The following is a 27411-nucleotide window of genomic DNA, read 5'->3' as shown; positions in this document are numbered from 1 at the left end:
CAACCTACAGCTGGAAGAGGCTTTCCAGTCCAGGAATGGTTGACAATAGGCTAAACCATGTCCCAAATGCACTTATCTACGCTTGTACGCAGTCCCTACACCTTCCAAAACTTATTTTTCCTTTCTATCCAACTCCCTGACAAAAGCTTGTACTCAAGAACAGGCATCAAAAGCTGCTCAACTTGCGTTATTTTCCAAAAGCCTCTACTGCACAGGGAAACACACTTATGATAGCGTTTCTAGAGAGTTCTAATCTGATTTGTCGCACTAAATCGCAAGACAACACAATAGAGAAGTCTGCTGTGATAAGTACAGCACTTGCTTTGTCAGTCCCAAACTGCATTACCAATTTTCCTATCGCCAGTGGTAAGAGTTACGCTACCCAGATAAGTCTATTTTTCCCTTAAATTTTCATCTTCTGAGTAGATAAAGTTATCACTAAACGAGTTTTTTTTCGTAACACTTATCTTTGAGTATGTTATTTTAAAAACAAGCCCTACTTGTCTAACAGAATTTGCACATTTCTTTTCCTCCACAGGCATCAGACACCACGGCTGTTCTCCCTCGACCCTGCCAGGGCGGTGGGATGAACAAAGCCTCTCCCTCCTGCACCCCTCTCCTACCCGCCCTCCACGCTCCCAGGAGAGGGACCAGCAAAATTCCAAGATCTACATCTCAACTGTGCATTGTCAATTATATTATTTATACTAATACACTGAACTGACTCCACATCAAATTTTGAAACACACACTGCCTATTTGACATAGGATTTTTGCTGGCAAAACATGTACTTTATTTTGCTACTCCATAATTATATTCCCCCCCCCTTTTTTTTTAATGGGTTGTGCTGCCCTTGCTATGCCAGGCAAGGCAGGAGAAAAAAAAAAGTGAACCTTAAATAAAAGAGCTGCATTCTTTCTCAAACTTTTAAGTTTCAGATTTCTACTTAATACAGAAGTGTAGCTATTCTCTGAGAATTTTAATCTGGCTGGCCATTGTACACTAGATATGCACAGCTCTCCAAGGATGTGTCACCTTCTCACGCAAGTCCAGCAGTGAACTGAAGAACACAGAGAACTGCCTTTTCTGTCACTAAATTGCTCCAAAATGATGCAAAGAAGAGATTCAGGGACTGAACATTTCCTTTTAATCCACAGCTGATCAAACATACTTTCCCATTTGAATACAAGAACATACAACTATTCTCCGAATGGAGGACAACGTGACGTAACTACTGCCACCCTGCATGTCAGTGCAACAAGGACAGGAGTTCCCATGGGGTGCAAACAGCTTCAGACACATTCCTCCTTGGACAGAGCTACCAGTTTCAACTACCCTCGCTCTGGCCAAGTGTGAGGCCCCGACAGGCTACACAGGAGGCATCTGAGAACCTTCAGTTTCATTTCTCACTGTGGCACTTAGTGCCCTCTTGAGCTGCCTGACAAGGTCCGTCATTGAAACCTGATGGGGACTGCCTTTATGAACTCAGTGCTTTTTGTTGAGACTAACTCTGTCTTTGGCCTAGAGCATCCTTTTCTGCAGTCACTACATCAAAGAGAGCCCAAATGTGCCCACGTGGACAAACGTCCCAAGATGTACCAGTCGTGGTCAGCCTGTAGATAAGCCACAAAGCAGTCTTACTTTTTGACAACATCTCTCACAAGCAAAGAGCTGCAAAACAAACCCAAACCCCAAATTCCACTAACTCAAAATGAATAAAAGCTTCAATTTAATTAAGATCTAATTTTGGTCCTCAGCTCCTTTTTGCCCTTTTTGTGAAGAATAGTTCTTGTTCTTCCAAATCCATGAGAAATAAAGTTCAAGACAACAATTTATTGGTTTGCATACACTCCCTAAGAAATGCATCTAAATGGGGACATAGAAGAAAAATGGGACAACTTGAGTCCTCTGGATCTCCAACACTCTATCTCCAGGACACTCAACTCAAGCTTTGCTGTAACATTATTAAACTGAGTAGAACATTGTTTTTTGGATACTTTGGTATTGGCAAGCAAGAAGTAATGGAAGCATCATCTGCAGAACTTTGGAAATTATTTAAGATAAGATGGCAAAACCAGCTAAATTTATCACATCATAGTAACAGAAGAATTTGGCTACAAGGAACTAAAAATCAAGGATGGGCAAGTGGCAGCCTACAGCCTGGATTCAGCAAAGAAACAGTTGGAAGGTGACTATACATTCACAATCTGTATTCAGGTGCCTTTTCAATTTGCTTGGTTATCAAGGTTCTGCTTATATGGGCAATAGCTCAAGCAGGGAAAAGGTTTTCTCATACCTTCACTAGTCTTGACTACCAATTCCAGTGCTAAATCCAGCTGAAGTATCTGAGCAGGGGAAAAACAGTTCCTGAGAAGCTGCCTATTTTCTTCCACACCACAGAAATAACAACCCATATAGGTAGAGCAGATTTTTCCCAGCCCTCCAGTCTAGTGTCAATCAAGCAAACATTTAATCAATGGCTTTCACTAGCTTTAAGCATACACACCGTATCAGTGGGAATTTTAGGTGTACTTCAGACTACATTCTTCAAAATCCTTCTATTATATTACATATCAGTGACAGGACTCCTGAAGTAGACCCACATACTTCCTTCAATTTGAAAACCTAAAAGTGTTTCCCGTCAGGGTGATCAGGGCTCAGGAATTTAAACACAAAGCATAGCTGCATGCTTAAGCACAAAACATATGGCTCAAATAGTTCCTCTGTATGAAGCCAACACAAGCAACTAAAACAACACTTCTGATACTTGCTCCTCCTGTCGAGTCTTGCTGGGAATCACTCAGACTTAATTTATTAATAGCTTGCTAACGATGGCAAGAACTTGGAACGGTACTATGTGGCAACAGAGCAACGCACCCCACTCCCAGTGGGTAGGCATGGACCAAATCCCTTTTGTAGAGGCATGTGGGAGAGCGCTCTCGGGCAGGTGCAGGGCAGGGGAGCCTATCGGCTTGGCCAACGCGCTTTGCACAGTGTAATCCAGAAACTAAATGGCTGATGATTAAAATAATAGGGACCTTGACAGGCTTGAGAGGTGGCCCGTGCAAACCGCATGAAGTTCAGCAAGGCCAAGTGCAAGGTCCTGCACATGGGTCAGCGCAATCCCAAGCACAACTACTGGCTGGACAGAGAATGGATTGAGAGCAGCCCTGAGGAGAAGGACTTTGGGGTGTTGGGGGACAAGAAGCACAACATGAGCCAGCAACGGGCGCCTGCAGCCCAGAAACCGTATCCTGGGCCACATCAAAAGAAGTGTGACCCAGCAGGTCAAGAGAGGGGATTCTGCCCCTCTACTCCACTCTCATGAGACCCCACCTGGAGTACTGCAACCAGCTCTGGGGTCCCCAGTACAACATAGACATGGACTTGTTGGAGCAAGTCCAGAGGAGGCCACAAAGCTGACCAGAGGGCTGGAGCACCTCTCCTGTGAAGACAGGCTGAGAGAGTTGGGGTTGTTCAGCCTGGAGTAGAGAAGGCTCCAGGGAGACCTTAGAGCACCTTCCAGTCCCTGAAGGGGCTACAGGAAAGATGTGGAGGGGCTGGTTAGAAGGGCAGGGAGTGACACACAAGGGGGAATAGAATCATAGAATGGTTTGGACTGGAAGGGACCTTAAAGATCATCTAGTTCCAAACCCCTTGCTGCGGGCAGGGACATCCTCCACTAGACCATGTTGCCTTAAGCTGAAGGAGAGGAGATTTAGATTATTAGATATAAGGAAGAAATTCTTCCCTGTGAGGGTGGTGAGGCACTGGCACAGGTTGCCCAGAGAAGCTGTGGATGCCCCATCCCTGGAAGTGTTGAAGGCCAGGTTGGATGGGGCTTTGGGCAACTGGGTCTAGTGGAGAGTGTCTCTGCCCATGGCAAGGTGGTTGGAACTAGACAGGCTTTATGGTCCCTTCCAACCCAAACCATTCTGTGATTCTATGAATTTATATCAGAATAAAATCAGTAATCAGCTGTGGCTTTACTACCAATCATCCTCTAGGAAAACTTCAAGTTCATAGAACCATAGAATCATTTAGGTTGGAAAAGACCTTTATGATCAGCAAGTCTAACTGTAGTTAGACGTTGATTAATTGCTGTAGGATCAAGCTTTGACCCACCATTACTTCTGGATGAAGGCAACTAGGCTACGTTAGTTGGCTTGTGTTATTTATAAACTTTTGAATTTGCCCATGCACAGGTTTGATTCGTTTGAAATGGGTAACTGCAGGAAGCAAGCACAAACCCAGCACATCTTGTGGTAAGAGTATTTCTTCAAGGTGGAACACTGCTTATTGGTTTTGCCATCTCAGTTACTACTTAAAAAAACCCAAACCAACAAAAAAGCCCCACACTGTGTTATTTGTCATACCTACAGGTACCACTGCTTTCAAATTTCTCTTACCATCCAGAGAGAAATATGAAAAAGTTATCTATTTCAGTGTGATCACAGAGTATTTTTGTATGAACAGCCTTAGGTGCTGCATTATAAAAAAACGGTAATAATATTGAAGTTATGAAACTCTGAAGCACTCAATAGTTGTTTTACTGACTTTGATGTTCCCTGTAACTATTGAGCAATTTAACATGCAATTTCATTGCCAAAACTTTTGCAGATATCCATACTACTACTGGTTTACTCATGTTCCCACAACATTCACATTAAGTGAAGAAAAGGCAACCAGGCCAAGTAGAAAAACCATCAGGAGCAAAACATTAAATGAATTTGCAGAGAACAAAGTTGGTTCTGAACTAGCCGTACTTGACACCCAGATGTCAGAGCAGGACTTGTCCACCCTGAGGACAGTGGTCACATCCTGCCTCAGGAAGCCTCACAGGTCTCCTGGCCCCAGGACCTCCTTCACTGCCTCTTGGTCTTCTCCACTTCTCATGTCCCCCTTCTCATGGCAGATATCACACACCCATCACTCTCACCCCCTCTGGCAAAGGCCACCACCGCTCCAGAGCCCCTGGCCACGTCCACGCTGTGCTCAGCCTCTCCCATGCTCAGGCCTAGCTGCTCAGACGGTAGCCATTTGTGCAGCCAAAACACAAAGCCCTGCTTTCCTCCTCCCATTTGAGCTTACAGGACACAATACCCATTTCCTAGCAAAAAGCGAATTGCTCCAGGACATGGAGTTAAGCTGGAGAGACCTCATGGCTGCGCACGCAAAGCTGAAGATGCCCCAAATCCTCCGTTGGTGCAAGACAAGTGACAAAAGGCCATCACAATGCCAGCAGCTCTGGGCTGCCCTGCTCTATCGGTCCCTGCAAGCTGGGAAGGAACATATTCCCATTCCCCAAACCACATAGAAGGCGATTCTTCTCACCAAAAACATTGCTGAACTTTCCTGTGAAGTAAAGACGAACCACTTAATGCTTCATTTAAGCAGAGACAGGCTTGGGCACAGGGACATACCAGAGATTTATAGAGGACATCTACCAAGGGGGAGGAAGACTTTTCCTCCCACCCTCACTTTCTTTTTCTATTTTTTAATTATTTTTTTTTCCATTAAAAAGACCATTTGTTTCAAGTAAATTGCCTTAGGACTTACAGTTTATAATTACAAATAAAATACTTTTTGGTCAGTTTTCTTAGTTCAATAGAACTTTTTGTTGCTTAGACAGCTAAATGTCATGGGATTTTTAAGAAAGGTTAAAATTCTGTGTCATTTAACAATTAATGGTACCCAAAGAAAAACGATACAAAACCACATCCACTGAAGTGTTTCGCAAGGGCTACAGGCTTCAGTTGGGTCCACCAGAAAGCCTGTTCAACACTCTAGTCCAGGGCTTCAAAGCTGCTTTTTAAAGCTGCTTCAACCTATCACTTTCAAGGATAAAAAACTAACAGTAGCAGCAGCAGACTGTTTTCTAGGACTTTGAACAAAACCAGAAAGCTGTATAAATAGATGTCTGTCCTTTCAGGCTAGAGGGGGAAAAAAATAAATCTGAGGAGAATGGCATAAGATAATCCATTAGTGCCTCTTGCATTAAACAATTTATTCTCCTGATGTTTTCTAATCCAGGTTGAAGATTCTACAAGTCATATTCACCACAACTTGATCAAGTGAGTCTAAAAATCCTAAAAGCCATTAAAAACTGCAATTATTTAATTAAAATATTGATCCTGGGTTTCACTGCAATGCCAGGAAAGAACCCTTCTACCACCCAACTCGGAGCAATCCAAATAACCAGCCAGACAATGGTTTAACTCATTCTCAAGGACATTTTCCCCACATGCTGCATTCAAACATTAAGCAATGGCATCACATTTTTCCCCCTAAGGACGTCAGTGGCCTGACGTAGCTTCGCACGAGAAATTCAGTCCTCTTGCTTTCTGAAACCTTTCCAGTCCTCCAAGATGGAACAGCTACCTCATTTGAACTGTAATCAAAAGTAAGGTGACTGGGTTGTGACATATCATTCCCCATAGGGCCACTGTGAATTTAGTATTAGAGAACCCTATTCAGTAACTTCTCCAGGTGCTGTTCCCCCCTTCCCTCCATCTTTTCTACAAGATATGTACTCCCCTTTCTTTTAGTCCACAACCCAGGAAGAGTGGTCAGAAGAACACTGAAGAGGAAGTCCAAGAGCAGGAAAAGAGTGAAGAGTTACCTGTACTGACTGGGGAACGACAGGCAGGATGAGTTGATTCCAGCATTTTACCTTAGGACATAACTAATGCAAGGAAATGACATCAGTTAGTGCAATAAAACTCCCTGGTTACTTAATTCATCCAAAAACCCTCAGAATTTGAAACCCAAGGCAGGTACAAGAAAGTTATTCAAGATCTGACATCATGATTGCAGTCTAAGCGGATCCAACAGTCATCTTCAAGCACAAATAGTTATAAAAAGAAAAGGCACATTGTACAGAATGAACATCATTTACACAACTAGGGGTTGTTTTGCCCAGCACCAAAAATTCCTCTGTATAACGTGACTTTTTATCCAAGGGAAAGACATGAAGAACAAAGTTTTTGTGGATTAGTATTTAAAAACTCTGTTTTAGCTATAGAAGCACATGACAACAGCATCTAAGGAAATTAAAGAGAGGTTAGCCAAAGTTGCTTAAGGCGACAGGAATTGATGTAATTTGCAGGTTAGTGGCATGCTAGCTGCCATTCCACAAGTGTGGCTTTCAGACAGGGTTCAGTTCTTTGAACTCCTGCATTTTTTTTTGTTAGGAAATCAGCATTTCAGCTGTTTACTTCCTAACACACATGCCATAAATTTTTATTTTATACAGTTACTGAGAGGATACCGAAAAGCACTGCAACATTTTAGGTCAGACAAGTAATTAACTCCATAAAATGTCAGACAGAAATTTTTTGCTATGATTTCACCTACCCCAGGTGCTTCAGAGCGTAAATATTTTATGACTAACAAGCAACAGTATCAGCCACACAACTGCATCTGACAGGCAAGTTTGAATTACGGTACCGCCACGGTAAAAAGCTTAATTCAAACACCTCGTATTTACGTACACTTTTGCCATTCTCTCTCATACGGAAGCTGGGCTGCACTTTCATCGGCCCTAGAGGGTTTGAGATTGCTCACAGTAGGACACGAATGACTCCTCCTTACAGGAACTGTCAAAGATAGATAGAAAGTTGCTTCCAAAAAGCTCTCTTACAGGACCTGGCGTAGAGACGTGAACTCAAGAGGGAGCAGAGTCATAGGACTACAGATATTTCAGCTGCCCGAGAGCCCAAAGCTAGTACAGACAGGGTGAAGCCATCCCTGCGCTCAGCTTCCCCTTGCAAAGCCCTTCAGAGCCCAAGCACAATCATCCGTCCTTCCAACAGCCCAAGCAACATCAACACAAGATTTTACCAGACCACTCTAACACAGTTCACTATCGACTTGAAAGAGTCACTTCAGAGAAGTAAAAGTATTTGTCCAACCTTATCTTCCTCCTAAGGCTGTCAAGCACGGCGTTAGCCAGTGCCAGCTTTGACTTGCAGTCACATATTTAGAGCCTGAGCAAGACTATCAGTTACATTTCACAGGGGTTACTAATCCAGCCACCGTTCCAGCCCTCAGTAACCCCTGCTAGACCTGCACGACACAGTAGTTCACTTCCAGGTCCCTGGTTCACTGCAAACCTGTTGGGAAAACCGGTGTCTTAACGACTTCGCTCTACTGCATTTCCCATGGCAGGGCAGAGGTGCGAAATACCGACCCTTCTCCCCAGCAGGATTACTTCTTAAACCACATCAACCTTCACACGTGCAAAGGATTTAGAGATTCTGGGTATATTTCCAGAGCATGAGTTTCTCCTCAAGTCCTGCATGGCAGTTTCCAGAGGTGAGAAGAAGCATCCTTCTGCACCCCTGGTACTGCTCAGGTTGCTCATTTGCCAAATGCAAAGAATGCAAATGGAACTGGGTAAAAAATAACGGTATCTTTCACAGAAAATGGACAAAGGAGAAAATAGAAATCAGTTTTGTACAAGATGTTCAGTAAAAAGTAACCAGAGATAAGCTTAAAACAGAAGGAGAGACGGCACACACTGACTTTAAAATAAAAATCCGTATTACCAACTTGCTACAGATGTGGAGTTACCCACACACGGAACGGAAGAGGTTGTTTGCTTGTCCAGACTTCAGTAAATAAAATTCGAGAAGCTTCAAGTCTCCATCTCAAAATGTGCAGATTTTAATGTGGTAAATCTACTTTGCCCCTGTGTGGACTTGTCTTAATGTGTGTCACGCAACATTGACTTTTCACAGGTGAAATTTAAGCTAAAATAGGCTATTTTGACAAACTGTAAAGAAAAAGTATAAGAAAGGGGGAAAAAACCAACCCGTTACTTTCATGAATTTCAAAAACCTTATACCCTCAACATTGGTCTCATTTGTCACTATGAGGTTTGTGAAAGGTTGCTCAATTTAACAGCACATGAGACAGTTTAGAGCCAAGAAAACTTCCAATTTGTTGAGGAATGGAATCTTCGGCACTTTGGGGCTAAGCAAGAAGTGAGTTTGACTTAAATGTCTTTCAAATCCACAGTGCTAGCTTGTAAGAAAGAATTGGTGTTCAGAATATTGCCTGTAGGCTACCGGAGTATTTACTTAGAAAGTTTCAACATTCAGCACTGAAATACAAGATAGGGAGAGATATGTAAAGATGGCACTAGATAAAAATATATCAAATACCCAAAAGCTACAAACAGAAACAGTTGTATCCTCTTATTTAAATAAAAGCTATTTGTAAACTCAAACGCAACTCTCTGAATACTATATTCAAGGGAAAAAAACCTCCCCACTTTGGAGGCACGCTGCACATCAGAAGGACATCATAGAAGAGTTTGGGTTGGAAGGAACCTTTAAAGGTCATCTAGTCCAACCTCTGCATCTTGTTGCAGACTTGTCTAAAAAATATCTGGGTGAAAGACTGCTACACTCATTGTTCACACAATTACACGGGGACCGCGAAGCTGGCAGCGTGCTTTCAAGGTCACTTACGAAGCACATATCAAGAATGTGCCACTAATCACGACCCAAATGTGAAAACATGGAACAAATACACCAAACCCAACCAGTGCCATGCAACGCGTGCTGGAACAGCTTGGCCTGCGCATCTACTGAAAAGCCTTCCTACCAAAACTTTTAAAGAAGTGTCCAAACATAAGAATGAAAATAATTTTGAAAGGACCATTTCTTTTAACAAACCACTTGGGAACACGCTGGCTACAGCATAAAGGACACTTGTTCTGGAACACGCCTGTTTTGAGGCTATCTGCCTTACAACAACTACACAGTGCCACGAGAAGAAGTTAGCAAGAGAATGGAGATTTTTATTAATTCAAAACAGTTTTATGCTGTTAATATGCCCTGAGCTTCCTTCTACATGTCACACTTAACAAAGACGTAGAAAGACTTAGCTAGGCTCTGTACCACTTTGCCTACAGCCGATGATGTCTCATGTCAGCTCCAATATGGAAGGCTTGAGTAAGCAGAAGAATAAAGCAGTCTAGATACATCCATTTTATTCACACTAATATGATCATTAGACACAGCCTAAAACAATAATAAATCGCTGACTTCATTTAAGTGAAGGAAATGCAAGCTGGCTTACCACCGAACTGCTTGATTTTTATCCTTCTGCTCAACGAGCTGTGATGTTATTTATGACTGTATTAAAACCTACTGAGTTGTAATAAAACAGTTTCAGTACCGCAGAGTGCTTGATCATCATGTTCTCTAATGTAAGATAATCCAAGTCACCTTCATGCAAACTCAGCTGGCTACAATCTGAAGCATTCTGCTAAATACCAGAATTGGGATTTTTGGGGAGGACTTTGGCAAGCCACAAAGGTGGGTACCCTCCTTGTACAGGGTGGCAAGCCATGGCTCAGCAGGAGAAATAACTCAGGGGACCAAATTGATGCCGTAAAGCATCAAAACTGAAACTCAGCGCTGTCAGGGTTGCTTTTGAAAGGTGGTGGCTCTTCCTAGGGAGTAGAGTGCTAATGTCCGACACTTCCATTAAGCAACATTACCTCTTTTATTTCCTGACATCTCACTTACAAAGTAGGTGCTACAGCAGCCATCACAGTAGCCACAAGAGATTAAAGGTAACAGTAAGAAATTAAGTATGTTTGTTCCACTCTCATTTTAGCCCCAGAAACCACAATGAAACTTAGTGTTTTAGTTATTTCTTAGCTAAAGGAATGTTGCCATAATACTTCTGTAACACAAAGACATATTTAAGGCAAATAGCCATTAGGTTGCATGACCTCACCTCTACACCCCATGATCTTACTCCCACAACAGTCAGACAGTAGCTATCGTCTGGCTCCCGGAAAAAACAACACTAGCATCAGCTCATTTATTAAACAAGGATGCCAACATTTCAGCCCTTTTAAGATCTCGGGCCTTACATACATAGAGACATGGCATCACGGTCTATTTTATACTCACAAGAACAACGTCCAGCCACTCGGCCATTTTTGTAACCTTCCCCACACCTGCCCCTCCATGTCTTCCAGAGATGAGCTGTTGAAAACCCTTCTCCTCATGTTATTTCACATATGGTAGGCAAGTAATTAGTTACACTGTGAAATGAGAAGGTCCTGTCCACGTAAGTGACCCTCGATCAGGCCAGAGGATGTGGCGCTTGCAGGACCATCACCTGAACCGGTGTAAACTTTGACAAAAGCCGAGTTAGCTGTCAGTAGCCCTGTTGTAACAACGGCGGTTGTAACAAAAAACTGCAGTCGGGATCATTACTTCAACTGATATTGCACAAGCATGTCCCTTATCATGAAAACTTAAAAGACTATGAAAAATAGGTTATATAAAAAGACGGTCTAAACTTCTGCCGTGATGCTTTTCCAGCACATACCCATACCCTGGCACAGCAGCATTTTCAGGGTGTGAGCGTGTACGAGACCTCCAGCCTGCAAGGGACTACAAGCTCTTGATTCTCTACTGCGTGAATTCCTACCAAGGCTGGGGTTAGGGCACTTTCTACAGGCCTGGAATCACATTTTATTACTGACACCAGACAAATTCCACCTCCCTGAAGAGCTTACAGAAAACTCTTTTCAATGGCTTCATCTGAACTTCAAAAAAGCACAAACCAGCAACTCACCAGGAGAGGCACATTCACAAAAACACAAAAAGAGGGTGTGTTATCATTCCAGTTCTCCAAAGGTTAGTTGCAAACAAGAATCGCCAAGAAATTCAGAACTAATAGTTTTGTCAGAAGATCAAAACGTCTTTTGAGAAAGAAATTCAGAGCCCTCCAGGCTTGGTCTCAGAAGAATCCTATTTTAAACCGCACTTGACCCACGCTAATATAATGCTATTACAAGAACAGAACTATGTTCACAAGGGGAAATAGGCATAGTATCCTCCACTAAAGCCATATTTATTTATGTAAAAAATCCTGCATCTCCATCTAACAGTGAAAAGCTACAAACAGCAGGACATGTATTTTGCAACATACCTCTCATCACTGAATGGTAACATACACAAAGTTTTAGATAACCAAGAAATAGTATGGGGACATGACACAATTCAAGGCAACCAGATGCTAGAGTTAGATGGATGTAATTGGAGATTAGATGTGGATTAACTAGATCCTAACTCAATCTTCCCCACCTTCCTCACCCTTTTTTAAACCTCAAGGATAAACCCATTCTAGCATATCACTACCATAATATTTTTAGAGATCTTAATGCTTCAAAAATATAAATAAGCTCACATTGAACAGAATTTATTTTAAATAACGTTTGAGCAGAGGGAAAGTATAAGTTTGGTGTTTCACATCTGCTAGGAGCCAGAGGAGATGTCAGCACATTCACCACAGCAAACAGTTGAGTTTTGACAACGGCAGATATAGTTGCAGCTGGTCCCGAGGACACCACAGCTGGTTGTGCACCCTCAAGACGTGCGGTGCAAGACGTGGGACCCCAGAGGGAATGGCTCAGAACACTACATGCATTTCAAGCCGTTGATGTCAGACTGGCTTTAGTCTGCCCTCACAGACTGAGCTCCCAGGAGTGGCTGGAGAACATGAGGTCTTCTCATTTAATTTCCTCTGACATGAATCTAATTAGTACTCATCAGCAGCACTGGGCAAAAATAAGCTAACATTTAATAAGTGGGGGCAACTGGGAATTTACTTCAGAAGTGCTTTGCCACTCCGCACTAAAGGCGCGGCTGGCCTGAGAAGGTGTGGGTGCCAACGTCCAGCTGCTTGTGCTTGCCCCACCACATTCGCTCACCGCTCTTACCCCTCGGTTATGCGGGTATACCTGTTCGGAGGGCTACACTGACCCTGGCAATCAAAACCACTACGCTGATTTAAAAAGTCACCTTTCCAAAACCAGGCCTTTCTTAAAAACCTCAAACTGCCTCAGTAGTGCCACGTAATTTTTGGTGTGGCCCCACAAGCGCACGTATTGGTGCAACAACGGGGGGCAGCAACTACCAGGGCTGCAAAGGATATCATCAGCCACCTTTGCTGCCACAGTCAATGTATCATGGAACCGTACCCAAAAAAAATAAAAATGGGCACAAATAAAGCATTAATTGATTAACAGCCAAAGCTGCTTCTGCCTTACCCCATCTGGTGGCCTGTTGCTTATATACAGCTGGTAGTAACAGCTATTTAGGTGCATTTTCTGGAATTGTAGTTACTAGAGAAGAAAATGCAAGGTTGGATTAACTGTGTTCCTCTAATAGTCATCTGTCGTTATTCCCTGGGTCCGGTAGCAGTCACCACATTCCTCACTCCGCATCGAAAGCAGAGCGTCTGGATGCTCTGGGCTCAGATGACGCAGAGCCATCCAGAACTGGCTTGGACATTGCAGCCTACCTATCGCCTTTAACCAAACCAGATTAATGGCATTAATTCATTTTCTTGGGGAAGGTACAAGTTCAGATAAAAGGGAACAGGCAGATGCCATTGCTGGAAGCTTTTTCCTCGTTACTTACATTAAACACCAGTGGGAAAGGCAGAACGCAGTTCTCAACGGTGACCCAGGGAAGAAGCAGCATTTTGCACAGAGCGGCTGCTTTCTGAATAGGCAGCGCTCTCCTTCCCTCAAAAAGCCAATGTACATTAGAAAAGGATAAACTCTTTTGAAAAGCCACAGTAGCACGATGAAATACTATTTTTCCTTTTCCACAGCAAACCATACAGGGCTGAACCCTTAAGGAATATATAAACTTTCATGTGAATGGAGCCCATTAACGGCCACACAATGAATGGTGCCTGTGGTCCAAAATTAATTTCCTTTTAGAAAGCAAAGAGGATAGAAAGCTTACGATCACTACGCACAAGTGCTGACTCATTCAAGGTCATTTTACTCCTTCTCTGAACAAACTGTTTCTTTGAGACCCAGGCTAATGTGGTATTTCAGAAGAGTATAGTTTTGGTGAGAGTCAGGAAGCAGAATTGTAAAATAGTCAAATTAATACTACAGTAAAACAGTATTAGACTGCTCAAAAGATGACTTTTCAATTGGTAAGTTATGATAACGTAGATGATTACCGTACTTTTTTTAAACAGAAGTCTCACTTCTCAGAATTTTCTGTTTAACAAGATAAGAATTAACCTTAAAGCATTGAAAAAACACAAGCAGAGAGAAGTCATAGCCCTAGGTAGCTAGTAGAAATCTTCTTAAAGACAAGGTTTAGCATGTTGCCTATAGATCCTTGCCAGGACCTTTATAAAGAGCTGGGATAGGCAGATAGGCTGTTTTCTACACTTCAATCTTGAAATGCATTCCTCTCAAGGAAGGGAGTATTTTTTTTAAGAAAAAGATCATTTCCATTAGTTACCTGTTTATATTTTCCTCTGAAAAGAACAGAAAGTTTTAATTGTAGCCAACCAAAACTGAATTTTGATGGTTTCAACCAGGAATTTCCTGCTGATTTTTAGGAAGGAAGCCTGAAATACAGGCTTTGATTCACCTCCCTCGACATACAAACTTCCTCTCAAGTACCGCAAGTCAGAATAACTTCTGGTTCAATACCGCTACCAGCAAACTTTAATGTAGCACTTCATTGGCAAGGCTTTTCATTGTAACTAGGAAAGAAAAAGAAATGTCAGTGTTAGGGAGGGAAAAATACTCTGAAACTCACTCTTTGGATTTTCTGGAGCTCGCAGCAATGAACCCTTAGGCTCAGACCTTTTAAAGATGCTTAGGTGCATCCCTGACTGCTGCCGAGCCTCCAAGCTGAGCGACGGCTCCCAGCACCGCTGTACGTCCAGCATCACTCGCGGCCTGGGACGCCTTTTGGCAGCGGATCTGCCGCTCTCCCTCCTCGTTAAAAGGAGAAGATAGACAGACCGATAGATACAAGGAGAACATTGCTCCAAGACAGAAGAACAGCTCTTTGAAACGTTGGTTTTTTTAAACATAGTCCTGCTGACGGCAATGCGTTCATTTGGAGATAGGACACGGATTCCAGCCAAGGCGGTAACAAAAATGCTGTTGTCAGAAGCCAGGACCACAAGTAGGTGGGTTGCCTGAAAATAGCTAATGGCTTCTGGGTTGTGTAAGCCACGTTAATTCAGAAATACAGTAACATTTACTACTTTTTTTTTTCCCAGAAAGCCATCACATACTCCAAATGATTTTTCTTTCACTAGCTCACGTTGTCTACAAAAATCAGGGTTTGTAGCACAAAGCAGGAAGGGGGTATAATTTTACACAATACCGCTGTGTCTCACACAAATTGAGGTGCGGGAATGCTCAGTGGAAAACACACTCCAGTTTTATCACTGAAGCATTTTTAGCGCTCTAGCCTTACTCGCTGAACAAGTTTATGACTTCTACTGGACGCCAGTAGCGGGTGTATTTAAAAGAGGCAGCTTGCCTTTCACTGACTTTCTAGCAGTAATTGGTTTTTGCATGTAGTAACTGTTACACACAGCATTTAACTGGTTAATGGCTTAAAGGTACCTCTGGGACATTAGTTGCTGAAAATAAAAATACAGTAACACAAGCAAACAACACGATTAGAATAACGTGTCAAAATGGTTTTTAACATCTAGTATCAACCTTCGAAAGAGAAAGGAATAGTCTAGAAATTCAACTTCCCCAGCAGCTGAGAGCTTTCCCAAGAAACACACACAGTCCTGGAAACCGTAATGCCATCTGCTGAGAGATTCCAAAAGTGCAGTGCAATGAACGATACCTGAACGCGTTCGTCGTGCTGCTGAACATTTTGTGTACTAGTTGAATTACTGCAATATCAATGTTGAAATGCATGCTGCTCGTGATCAAGTTGAAAAGGAAAAAAAAAAAAATCCAACTCCTTGAATTGTGTAAGTTACTCAAGAATTTTCAAAGAACCAGCTGGAACTTCAATACTGATACTCAGCAAGTTGAGTTCACGAAGTCACAGAAGTCCATAAGAAATTATTATTCCAGTATGTTAAAAAGATAAGAATTTGATGTGGGAAACCCAAACTATTAATTTGGCGTGGACATTCTAACTTTGCAAAAACACTGGTACTAAATAGAGTTGTGTTTGTTGGGGGTTTTCTCTCTCTTTTTTTTTGTTTGTTTGGTTTTTTTTAAAAAAGATACTCCATTTTCTGCTCCACATCATTACAGGCTAGGAAAAAACTTATCTAGTTTTAAGTCAATTTAAACTATAACAGTTTATCAACAAGTCTCAAGATAATAAACAAGTGGGTAACTGGTCTCCAGCAGGAGTGTTTCTAGCGACAGCCTGCAGGGCCCCAGCGCTCTCTGCAAGTGTTTGGAGGCAGCAAGATATTTCCGTAGATGGTAACAGAAGAATTTCTGAGAACTAAAGATTGGCAGAATAATATTTCCACAAAGACTATCACTTTTTTTTTTTTTTTTTAATTTACCGATCTGCCAAGCATATAAAAGCAGACACGTGGTTTTGCTGGGTCACAGTGGGCTCCCCCCAGAACAAGCACCATCCCGGGCGATGCGAAGGGGATGTAGAGAAGACGAGCGAGGAGCATGTTTTTTCTGTTTGTGCTGAAACACTATATCCAATTCTGCCCCAGACCATACTGGTGAGTTAGAAGAGGTTCAGAAAAACTCTTCCAAAGGATTCAAGCTCTGGCAAGCCTACCATAAGCAGAAGGCTAGCACAGCCTGCTTTTCCTCTAGCCCACAACAGTTTCAGAAGTGTTGCAATCCGAGTCTGACATTAATTATTAAAGGAAGATTTATAGTAACAGTAACTTAATTCCTTAAGTCAGACAGACCTAACCAGATCTGCTGGCCAACAACTGTTGATTTAACAAATTCAGACTGGATGCTGCCATCCAGAGATATTCTCCCAGAAATGTGCAAAGGCAACAGTCTATTAATCCAGTTCTAGCCTGATCCTCTCATCTGATTTCTGAATAATGCTATTCCTATCTATAAAGAAAAATAAAGAACGGTGCATGAATATTTTCCTAAGCAAATACAAGCCAGATGAGTTCTGTCCTCAATTCAGGGACAATTTGCACTACAAGCACGGAAGATGGGATCATTTTGCTCAAAGAACAAGACATGAAGCTGGCACTCATTTCCAAGAGATAAAGGGTTAAAGCAGTTACCCATTTCCTCAACTGGACGACTACTACTATTGTAAAGTCCGTATTCAGTTGAATTCCATCAGGCCATGCTTTCTTAACACAATCTGACACGTACCTCTTCAAGATATTGGATTTCTTACTTTTTTTTTGCTCCTCTCTGCCTCTCAGTAGTAGACACTAGAAATAAACACACCGAAAAAGCCAAATAGTAATCCAAATACAAAGTAATATTTAATTATCAAGTTGGGGAGACTGATGACAGGACTGAATAATTTCTTTCTTTAAAAAACAAAACCTAAAAACACACTTGCCAGGTCCTTCACAGACAACACAATACTGGTTTTTGTTTCAAGTTCATAACTTGGCTCTTAAAGCAGTTGATAATGAACCAGCAGGCATTATTTTAAATCAACCAGTTTTATTAAATGAGCCAGAAAGGAAAGAGGCAGGGCTAATTACCAACATTCCTTGATGAATTACCTAGCGGTGTGTGGTAAATCTTTGGGCGTCTTTTGTCTTTATCCCCAAATTTATCCCTTACTTATTTCTCAAGAGGTTAAAGGACATGGGGCTAATTAAGGAACCAATCCAGTGACAGACAGAATCATTCAAGGTAAGGCTGGTTTTTACTCTTTCAAGCTTTTGCATCTCTGCCTGGTACTTCTTAATCTAATTTAAACAAAAAAAAAAAAAAATACTGCTGGGGAGGGGGAAGAAAAGTGCTAATCTTGTCACGGTCAGGCAGGTTGAAATTGCCTTGCAGTGCTGGGCAAAATGCTACATATTTGTAATTTAGCCAATAAGAAATTCCTTAAGCCTCTCCTGAATGGCAGGAATGTCTCCAGCTTGTCACTTTGAATTCATTCACTACGCAGGTTCAGCGTCTCGGAGAATAATGCTGCCAAACTAGCTGAAGAACTGAATATTTGTGAGTACACTCAATACCGAAAGATTACTTTAAGCAGATCTAAATTTTCACATTTAAAATTTAATGTCTATCAAAGGTGTCAGCAGAGGCCCTCCTAGACCTGCACCCAACTCCCCACTCTCCAGCACCACGTCTGGCTCCGGGCACTATTTTTGGCCGAATTAGGCTGAGGAAGCAACAAGCACAACTGCAACAATCAGCACTGACCCTCTTCATGCATCCTTGGCTCAACCAGGAAAGCGGGCTAAGGTGTTTTTTAAATTAACGTTGACCGAAAAAGGACTTACTACAAGCTGTTAAAACCTGTTAGCTGGTGGGATGCAGAGCCTCATCAATGCTTTTAATACCCACAATTATAGGCACCTACAAATCTTTGGGAAGATTAACTCATCTTCTGCAGCTCCAAAACGGCCACTGACACGTGGTGAACCACCATTTTCCCAAGGTCTGGTAACTCAGCCATCAGATAATGCGGCTAGACCATGAGAAGGGAAAAAAAAAAATGCTTTGAAGCTGTAACAGAACAAACTTGGCAAGCTCCCCTTAACCTTGTGGATGTCGTCATGCCAGTGGTAAGACAGCAAATCCTCAGGACCACCAACTAGGGTATATACCACCAAGAACTTTCTAAAAGGCGATCAGAGCTCGGACCTCCAGATGCCCATATCGTTTTGCATGAATATATCCTTAATTTCCTCCATGTCAAAAATGTTATTTCAAACTACCAGTTAACTTCTGTGAACTTGCAGGGTGACAGCTCTATGGTAAGGAGCAGTTTCTCAGCCACCTGTGCACCCTGCTCACGGTATCACTTGCCCAGGAAATACCCTGGCCCCCTCCAGCAGCACAATTCAGTAGCAGCAGTTTGTCCCTCTGCTTTGGGAGCTGTATTTTATGTCACAGTAACCACAGCCGAAGAGCCAAGATGGAAAGATCAGACATCATCATCAGCAACAGCGTTTCCATCAAGAGCTAGGCAACACATGGATTTGCATCCATAGGAAAAGGACATCTGGGATGAAGGGTGAAAGCCGTGCTTTGCGCTAGCAGTCAAGCAGTCAGATACTTGTACACCGAAGCATGTTGCTCCCTTGAATTCCATGCATTTTTAACGTCTAATAAGCTCGGTGTTAAGCAAGAGTTTACATTTTACCTCTGTTACTAACCAACAGACATCTAGCACTAGTGCTTGTTTTCGAACAGCTTTCAACCCACTAAGCAAGCAAAAGATTTAAGGCCCGAGAGATACTTTTACTTACGCGAAAGCTAAGGAGAAAAGGCAGGCGTTAGGGGTTCTGTAGGTGAATGCAAGTTTTTCCTTTATGAAGAATTTCCTGTAGGCTTAAGTAACGTATACCAGATTCACTGAGCATAAGTAACCTTAGTTTAAAGGTTCTATCTGCAGCTCACCAAGACTTGGTCTGGCAAATCACTCGTCTTAAGTTCTCAATTGCAAATAAATGCCATGCTCACATAACACACCGGCACACACTACTATCTACCATTGTCAGGTTAGATTAGATTAACTTTTAATCAGATAAGTGCGTCCACAAACACACATTTGCTGTAGCAGATGCTACCACACGTTTATCTTGACATCCCATTGTTCCTGTTCTTCAGAACCATGAGTTAAGTCACCTTTAGAATGAAGTTTTATGGTAATTACTACACCAAGAATACTATTGCTAACTGCACAGCCTTCCCTGCGAGGCAGGACTGCATCACTGCCACAGGTCACTCTCCGTAATAAGCACACCGCAAAAGGACTAGGAGGAGGTATTTTTTCGATATACGTCCATAGTCATTAACATCACTCAGAAGGCACGCTTGGCATTTCAAAAATGAAGAAATACAGGGTATCTGATGAAAAGAGCTTATCGTGGTGGCGCATTTAAAATCTGAATGAACAATGACATGAGGGTGAAGGCGAGAGGCCAGCCTGGTCGCCTGCACCCTTCCAAGCAGCACTGCACTCCCGTCGACTGGGAAAACGTTGCTGTAAGGGGAAAGATGAGCATGAACTGCAGCAATGGGACGGCATTAAGGAAGAGACAAATGGACCTGCTCTGGCATCAGTGATCAGCCCACGATACTGCCATGAAATGGGCAAAAGCTCTTGGAATAATGAAGCAAGAGTGGAGATCCACTAAACAGTATCTGGTTCTAGGCTTTGAAAAGAAGAGGTTTCAGCTTGTTTAGGACCCCAGGTGAAAGAAGAAAGGCCACGGTGACAAAAAGTAGCAGTAAAGAGCTGTAATTCTAGCACCAGAAGAGCAGCTAACATCTACCATGAAGACACCAACCTAGGCAGTGGGGCAGAGGGAAGCCTAAGCAGGGTTCTTAGTCGCAGATATATTTTTTAATACCCAGCACATTATAAACATTATTGTATGCAAATACACTATTAACCATCTGTTAACAACAAATATTAAAAGTAGCTTTGTGGACTATATTTCCATACGTATGTTTTTATATACATGTTGCATTTGGGGGTGAACTGCCCCGTTAGCAAGGGCAGGTGCTATGTGGGAGCACAGATTCTATGGCCAGAGAGGAGAGACTCAAACTGCAGATCACCAAAGCAGGATCCGCCTTGCCCAGATCCCCCAGAGCAAGGGAACCATTTGCTCTCTCTCTCTCGAAACAAGGATAAAGGGGATGTTAGCATCCTGAAAGGGGCCTGCTGTATCATCTGCTGGTCAGGAGACCTGCTTTTATCTTATTACCCACAAAGCATTTATGCAGTGCCCAAGTGACATCTGCACCACTGCAGGGACACGCCAGTTCATGCAGCAAACACCCACAGCAGGTTCTGACCCCAGCCCTCGAGGCTGTACTTTGCAGCATCCAATGTAGTGCTCTCCCATCTCAGTGCCTGTGCCAAGCAGAAGCTCCATTCTTAAATCCCCAGTGGCAGACAAAGAGGGAGGAAGAGACATAGGAAGCCCAGCAGGTTTCTTACTGTGCTGTTCATTTGGCGTGACAACGCTTGGGAAGAAGGGGATGTAAACCCACCGCATCAACAGGACCATCGCAGCAGCAGAGACAGACTGGGACAGGGATCACACCATTTCACCACAACACATCCAGTTCAGGCTTCCATCAACCCTTGTGCCATGGCCTGGTGCATCACATTAAAAACAGGACAGCACAAGTCTGTGCATCAACTGAGGAACACCAACAAATAACACGGGGGGACAGAGGGAAGAAGAGTTCACCCTCAGTTTTCCACCTTCCATCTGCTTACTGAGACACGCAGAGGGCGGGGTGTCAGCTGCCCATCAGTAATGTTTTCAATCCTACAAGAACTGGTAATGTTTTCAAAGGAACCGATTTGCGATTCTGTGGGCTGATGCTGGCCCTGAGTCTCCTTTCCTAACTCCTGAGGATGCTCCAGTGCTTCTCTTATGTCCAGCACGGGACATAAGCCCGTTCACGTCAGTCGCAGTTTCTGCAGAGCCACGTTGTGTTTTGGGCAGGCAGATCCAAAGTGCTTAGGAGATTGCATTATGCTTGTTCTGATCAGTAAACTTTATCCAGAAATCAGGGAGAAGCAATGAAAACCACACAGCAGAGCTACAATTCCATTTTTGTAATGTCTCTCAATGAGCAAACAGGCAAGTTCCCACTCCTTCCCCAGCCCACTTCTCTGAATTTCTGCAATAACTTCACTTTCTGGACAACTGCAAATTCTGTAAATAAGACTACTTTGAGCCAAGTGGGCTTATAAAAAATATTTAAAAAAAAATAGAAGAAAGCAATCTTCAAAGGCAAGCATCAGTCAACATCTCAGGTCTGACTACTTCTATCAGCAGAACTTCTCAAAGACTAACCCAAAAAAAAAGTAGAGGATCTTGCAAGCCTTGCTTGCAGGAATAACGCACAATGGCTGGTCACTTCAGCCTTTAGAGTCATTCTTTGTTTTTTTTCCCCCTGGATCTTTTAGATGTTTTAGATGAAGGAAATCCCTTTGCTTTCTGTGTCTCTTAAAAGCCTGTACAGGGTGGTGAGCCCCATACCGTACTGCTACAGTGCAGCTTTGGTGAAGGTGCCAGAGGGACATTACGTACAACTCTGGTCATACAAGTCAGTGTTTCTGCCTGCCGAACAAAAAAAAAAAAAAAAAAAAAAAAAAAATCCTAAAATCAGCTGCCTGGACTGATGTAGAGACTCAAGACTACCCAATAGACGAGGCGAGGGTATCACTGCCTGTCCAAAAGGCAGGAAGTCATCCTGCTGCTGCCAGTAACTCGGCAGGCGGGAGGATGCCTCGCTTTACAGGAATCCTGCAAGTTGCTTGGTGGGAAGAAAGGCTGGGAGCGGGCGAGGAGGCCACAGAAAACATGAAAAGCAGAACCCAGCAACTGTATCACATCACCAGGAGATGCTCCCGAAATAACTGTCAACAGACAGCTGCCAGGACTACAGGAGAAAAGCTAATTCCATGGTATCAAGCAGGAAGACAGTAACAGATGAAATCCAAAACAGCTATGGAGAAGCTAATTAACAGACCAACTTCCCTACAAACCAACACCATACTCTCTCTAGCAAATTTAACTCCACAAGGAAGGGGATTAATAGCAGTACTGTTTTGTAGATGGACGACTGAGGAGCAAAAGGACTAACCTATCATCAGCTCTCAGTGACCACAGGCAGGGACCTGAGGCACGACCTCCTCAAGTGCCGGGCTAACCCTGCCGACAGAAATGCAGCAACCAGTTCCCAGAGATCCGCTCTGGAATACTAAAGCTGAGATCTGCAGTGGTGTTCTGCTCCAACAGATAAGGACTCCGACTAGACAAGAGAACAACTGCAATCAACAACAACAAAAAGAACAGCTTTTAAGTATACAAAACTAAGATACACCTGTACGGAAGAAGCTGTCCATAAAACAACTCGGCAAACACATCTTAAGACAAGCTCTTTGCAAAGAAGATAACTCTTTCAAATAAAAATATAAATGTACTTTGTACCTGAGGAATGGATCTTGATCCAACATCGAAAGGGCTTGGAACTACTCCAACGATCCACATTTTAAGTTCTACGCTCCTATTTCCAAGGCAGAGCAAGAAGTTGAACTGCAGCAGAAAAACTCCTGTGACATCCCTCTGGAGCACTAGTCCTCAACTACCAACGGGAGAAGGATGAGAAGGTGCATAAAGATAAACCAGCCTGTACGTCTGTGCAGCTAACATCAGCTCTGCAGAAGGACGACTGAAAGCCATAACAAAGCTTCCTTCTGCTATTAGATTCAAAGAGATACTGTTTCAAATACATTAGACCTACTCCTAGTCCATCTCTTAATTAGCCTGCACAAAGCAACACAAAATTTGAATTCCAACAGGTCATTTCCTACCTTGCCAAGCTACATTACTTGGCAGAGAAGTGATGCAATAAGAAGTCATTACTCAAGAAAATGAAATCCTATCTATTCATATGGCCGTGAGCATACCACATTATGTAATTTGGAGATACCTATGCAATGTGGCATAGGTTCGTATGTATTTGTCTTTCGCTCTGTATTGTTTCTAAATGAACATCTTGAAAACAAATACAAAATCCAAGCTCATTAACACCTTTGGCTTCTTTTTAAACTAGTGATTTTAAACTACCATCCTCAGACATACAAATATTATTCTCCTTCTCACACTATGAGATATGGGAGAAAGGGCAAGTCACACGATGTAATTAAAACCACAAAACATTGACAAAATCAACAGGCTTGGAGGGGGGTTTTTTTGATGCTAAGTTCCACAACAAACAAACAAAACCATCAACAAAACCAGCTACTACATTTGGTCTTATTTGTTTGTGAAGTAATAGTCAAAAAGATCTCTTTTAAAGAAAGTTGCCTTGCAGATTAACATTTCTGAAAGCGTAAAAATCCCCTTTTTGTCTATCTCATTCTTTAGGGTCACTAAATCCAGACCATCTGGATAATAAAGTTACCAACTTAGCTCCCTATTTATCTAATTAAAACTTCTGTACAGCTCATATGGAAAATTTGTCTACAGCTAAAAAACAACTGAAGTGTAAAAAGCAGCTGCAGGGAAATGATGTCACTCGTACAGCATTAATGCAGGCAGAGCTGGCTGACAGCGTATCGGCACCAGGAAGATCCTGATTTATTGTTGATCTCAACTTTTGAGCCAAATAAGCTATTTAAAAAAAAAACCACAAAAAAAAACAAAACAAAAAAACCCCAACAACAAAACACACCAACAAAATTATCCGGACCTTTCAGCCAAATCCTACTCTCACTGAAGCATCAGTGGTAACTTTTCAGCAAGATGATGACTTCAAGCCTGGCATTTTCTGTGAATTTTTTTTTTGTACAGAACTAGTCCACTTTTAGCACTAAGGATAAAAGGATGACTCTTTAGCTGATTTAACCCACCAAAAACACAAGCGGCAAAACTACGCAAAGCAGTTGTCTTCTCTCTCATGGGCAGGGACCGACAGGCCACGGCTTTGCTAATTTTCACTGTTACTTATGTAAATGCAGGTGATGAGAAGTCAGGCAGGTAGTCACGTTTCCACAACCATCACCTTCAATGCACAATTCTGTCGCCAAAAGGTAGTTGCTGCCAGTTATTACTTTTAATTTACAAGCCAGTTAAGGGTACATTCTCTTAATTTTTTTTGCTCTTTGGGGTGATGCACGCTGCCATTTGGGCCAAAGACGAGTGCAGGGGAGGTGTCCTCCCTCTTTCTAGGAGACCCTCCTCCATCAGGAGGAAATGGGGGACAGATCCTTCTTTTGCAGTCCTGCAGGACGAGGATACAGGTTCAAGTCCTTCACATGAAGTGCCCTAGCAATGCTCCAGCAGGTTACAGATCCGCATACAAATCCTATGACAAGCCAGCTCCTAGTAACTGCTTTGGTAATAACTGAGCATCATCTTTCAGCTGCAGCATCTTCTCTAGTTCATCCCCCAGAAATAGAGGGCTGCCTCCCCTCCTCTCTCATATAAAGAGGCAACTGTAAAATGAACATATAGACAACTGCTAATGTGTCTTCGAGACATTACACGCCTGCCTTAAAGATAAAATATCATCAGAAAATACCTTCCTACAAGTTTTCAGAGAGGTTTAAAAAAAAAACCCTAAAATTCACGTCATAACGTATTAGGATGAAAGCAAGTAAAAATCTAACATATGCTTATTTAACTAAGTGTATTATGAACAAAAACCCTATTTTATAGCACCTACACATCTGCTGGATCTGAATTATAACTATGGTGTCATAACCTGGAAACAAGTTTAACAAATTGTTATACACAAACGTTGTGTGTAATATACAAACGTTAAACAAAACAGCTCTTCCCACTCAATTTCGGACTCCTTACTATATATGCACATGCACGCATGCTCAAAGTCTATCCCATTTAATTTTTAATGGAAATGTGTGTGTATATATATACATATAAAATTCAAAATTCAACTGTCGCCTTTTTGCTCCTAGATCGCAGACCACACTTGGGTACAACTCCAGTGTCCCAATTAAGTATTAGTTTTGGCACTGTCAACACAATACCGTAACGCAGATTCAATAAAGAAAACCACCCTACATTTCCTCCATAAACCTGTCGCACAGACTGCCTCAACATCCTGAGCCTGCAAGTCTATTTTAAAACACAATTTTTGGATACGTATCATTGATATAGAGCAGCAATGAGCAAACTACAAGCGGATTGTAACCAAGCTCAGTTAACTTATCTGGTAAGAATACGCTTACCAACTGATAGTGGTTACTAAACATCACACTGTAATAAAAACATTTAGCAATAAACATAGAGCAAATAGAGAACTCTTCAAAACTAATGAAAATAAAGTTTTCATTAAGTATGGCAGCAAATTTCTCCAAAACATTTTGCGTTGTTCTACTCACACATTTAACGTTGCTTTACTCTACTTGGACTTACCCAGTGCATGAAATTATCTCTTTTCTTGTAGCTGTTCACGTTTTTCCCCTAGTAATTAGCAATCTACATCCCCTTTGACAGAGGGATACTAACAAGCTCCTACAGTTTCCAGTAGGACAAGGAATCCAAGGCTACTAATAGCAAACAAGTCATTTAAGCAAAAAAGGATTACAGAGGCTCGTTGCAAGAGGCTGGAAACTCACCCGTATTTCAGATTAAGGCTTTCTGAGGAGCTCTTTTGTAATGAGTTTTGACTCCATTTTACAAAAATATTTCATTGTTTTCTTTTAAGAAAAGAAAACATTGATTTGAATATCTATTAACAATTGCTTCTTTATGAAAATAAATAAGTACTAGAAAGACGGAGAAGCGTTTTCCAAAAGGCAAATGACGGAAACAATAGTTTTGTAACAAAACCTCCCTCCTGAGATCTCAAAGTTTAAAGAAAACAAAAGTCGCACAAACTTTGTAAAAAAAAAAAAAGGTTTTCCATTCTTCGCTACCAGGACACCAAAATAAGCTGCAAATCAAGCCAAAGTGCGGATTATTTGCAAGATTGCATTGCCAAAAATCCCTACAACCGTGTCCCTATTAAATAAAACAGGTTTAGATGAGCGAGAGCTCCTAAACGGAAAGGCAGAGAGACGGGCGTACCTTGAGGACCTCCATGGGTACCTGGGTGGCGGGGGGCAGGCTGGGGGGGACGCTGACGTTGATGGCAGGTGTCTGGCTGACGGGTACTCGCTGCTGCATGAACTGGGCGGCTTGCTGCTTCTGCTGCTGCTCCCGACGCTCCTGCTCCTGCATCTGCTCACGCATGAGCTGCTGTCGTAGCAGGATTCGTGAGGTCATGCTGGAGGAGCTTAAGGGAGGCTTGGAAGCGCCAGGATGCTCGGAATTGCTGTGGGAAGACCAGAGAGAGACAGCTCAGCTTCCACAAGCGGGATCGCGGCTCCAGCAGTCGGAGCTCACGGAATTACGCCGGAACGCGTGGCGGGATGGGCGAGGGTACGGTGCACCACGCGAGGGGAATTCGGGGCCGACCTACTTCAGGTACTTAGCAGCCACGTTAGGCTGCCTTAAGTTGACGGCAGCTAACCATTTCCAAACGCCAAAATCCAGCTCTAAAGAGCTATTTGCCCGTTCAATTTTTTTTACGGCAACCATCCACAAGAGAAACAAATGCTTTTATAGATAGCAGCAGGCACTCATATTCCTTTTTTTTTAAAAGGTAATAAAGGGCTGTATCAAGTCTAACGATAGGTATAAATAATGCTCCAGGTCAAATGACCTAGCTCAAAAAGAAATAGATAAAGTAAATCCACCTCTCCCACGAAAGCACAACATAACAAAGTTGGGTTATTTTCTGCAAAATACTACCTCGGGGTTGGATTTGCTAGTGGCAACACTCTTCATCACTAGAAACCAGACCCCAAAAAAATCCCCCCAAAACAACCCAACTCCCTCTTCGGGCCTACCAGCATCTTCCAAGTGCAGGGAGATACAAGAACAGACAGA

General features: G+C 42.5%; 1 protein-coding gene across 8 annotated transcripts in view; it reads right to left on the bottom strand.

Annotated features, from left to right (window-relative positions):
* MITF (melanocyte inducing transcription factor) overlaps positions 1-27411 on the bottom strand; it is a 111287-nt gene that overhangs the window by 23817 nt on the left and 60059 nt on the right. For all 8 annotated transcript variants that reach the window (XM_075762412.1, XM_075762414.1, XM_075762416.1 and 5 more), the window contains one exon: positions 26548-26794. In XM_075762412.1, the coding sequence (XP_075618527.1) occupies positions 26548-26794 (247 nt within the window). The remainder of the gene's footprint in view (positions 1-26547; positions 26795-27411) is intronic.

This window comes from Balearica regulorum, chromosome 10 (genome assembly GCF_011004875.1).
Source record: "Balearica regulorum gibbericeps isolate bBalReg1 chromosome 10, bBalReg1.pri, whole genome shotgun sequence".
NCBI classification, from domain to species: domain Eukaryota; kingdom Metazoa; phylum Chordata; class Aves; order Gruiformes; family Gruidae; genus Balearica; species Balearica regulorum.
The sequence above is the reverse complement of the archived record's forward strand: the minus strand, read 5'-3'. Positions and strand labels throughout refer to the sequence as shown.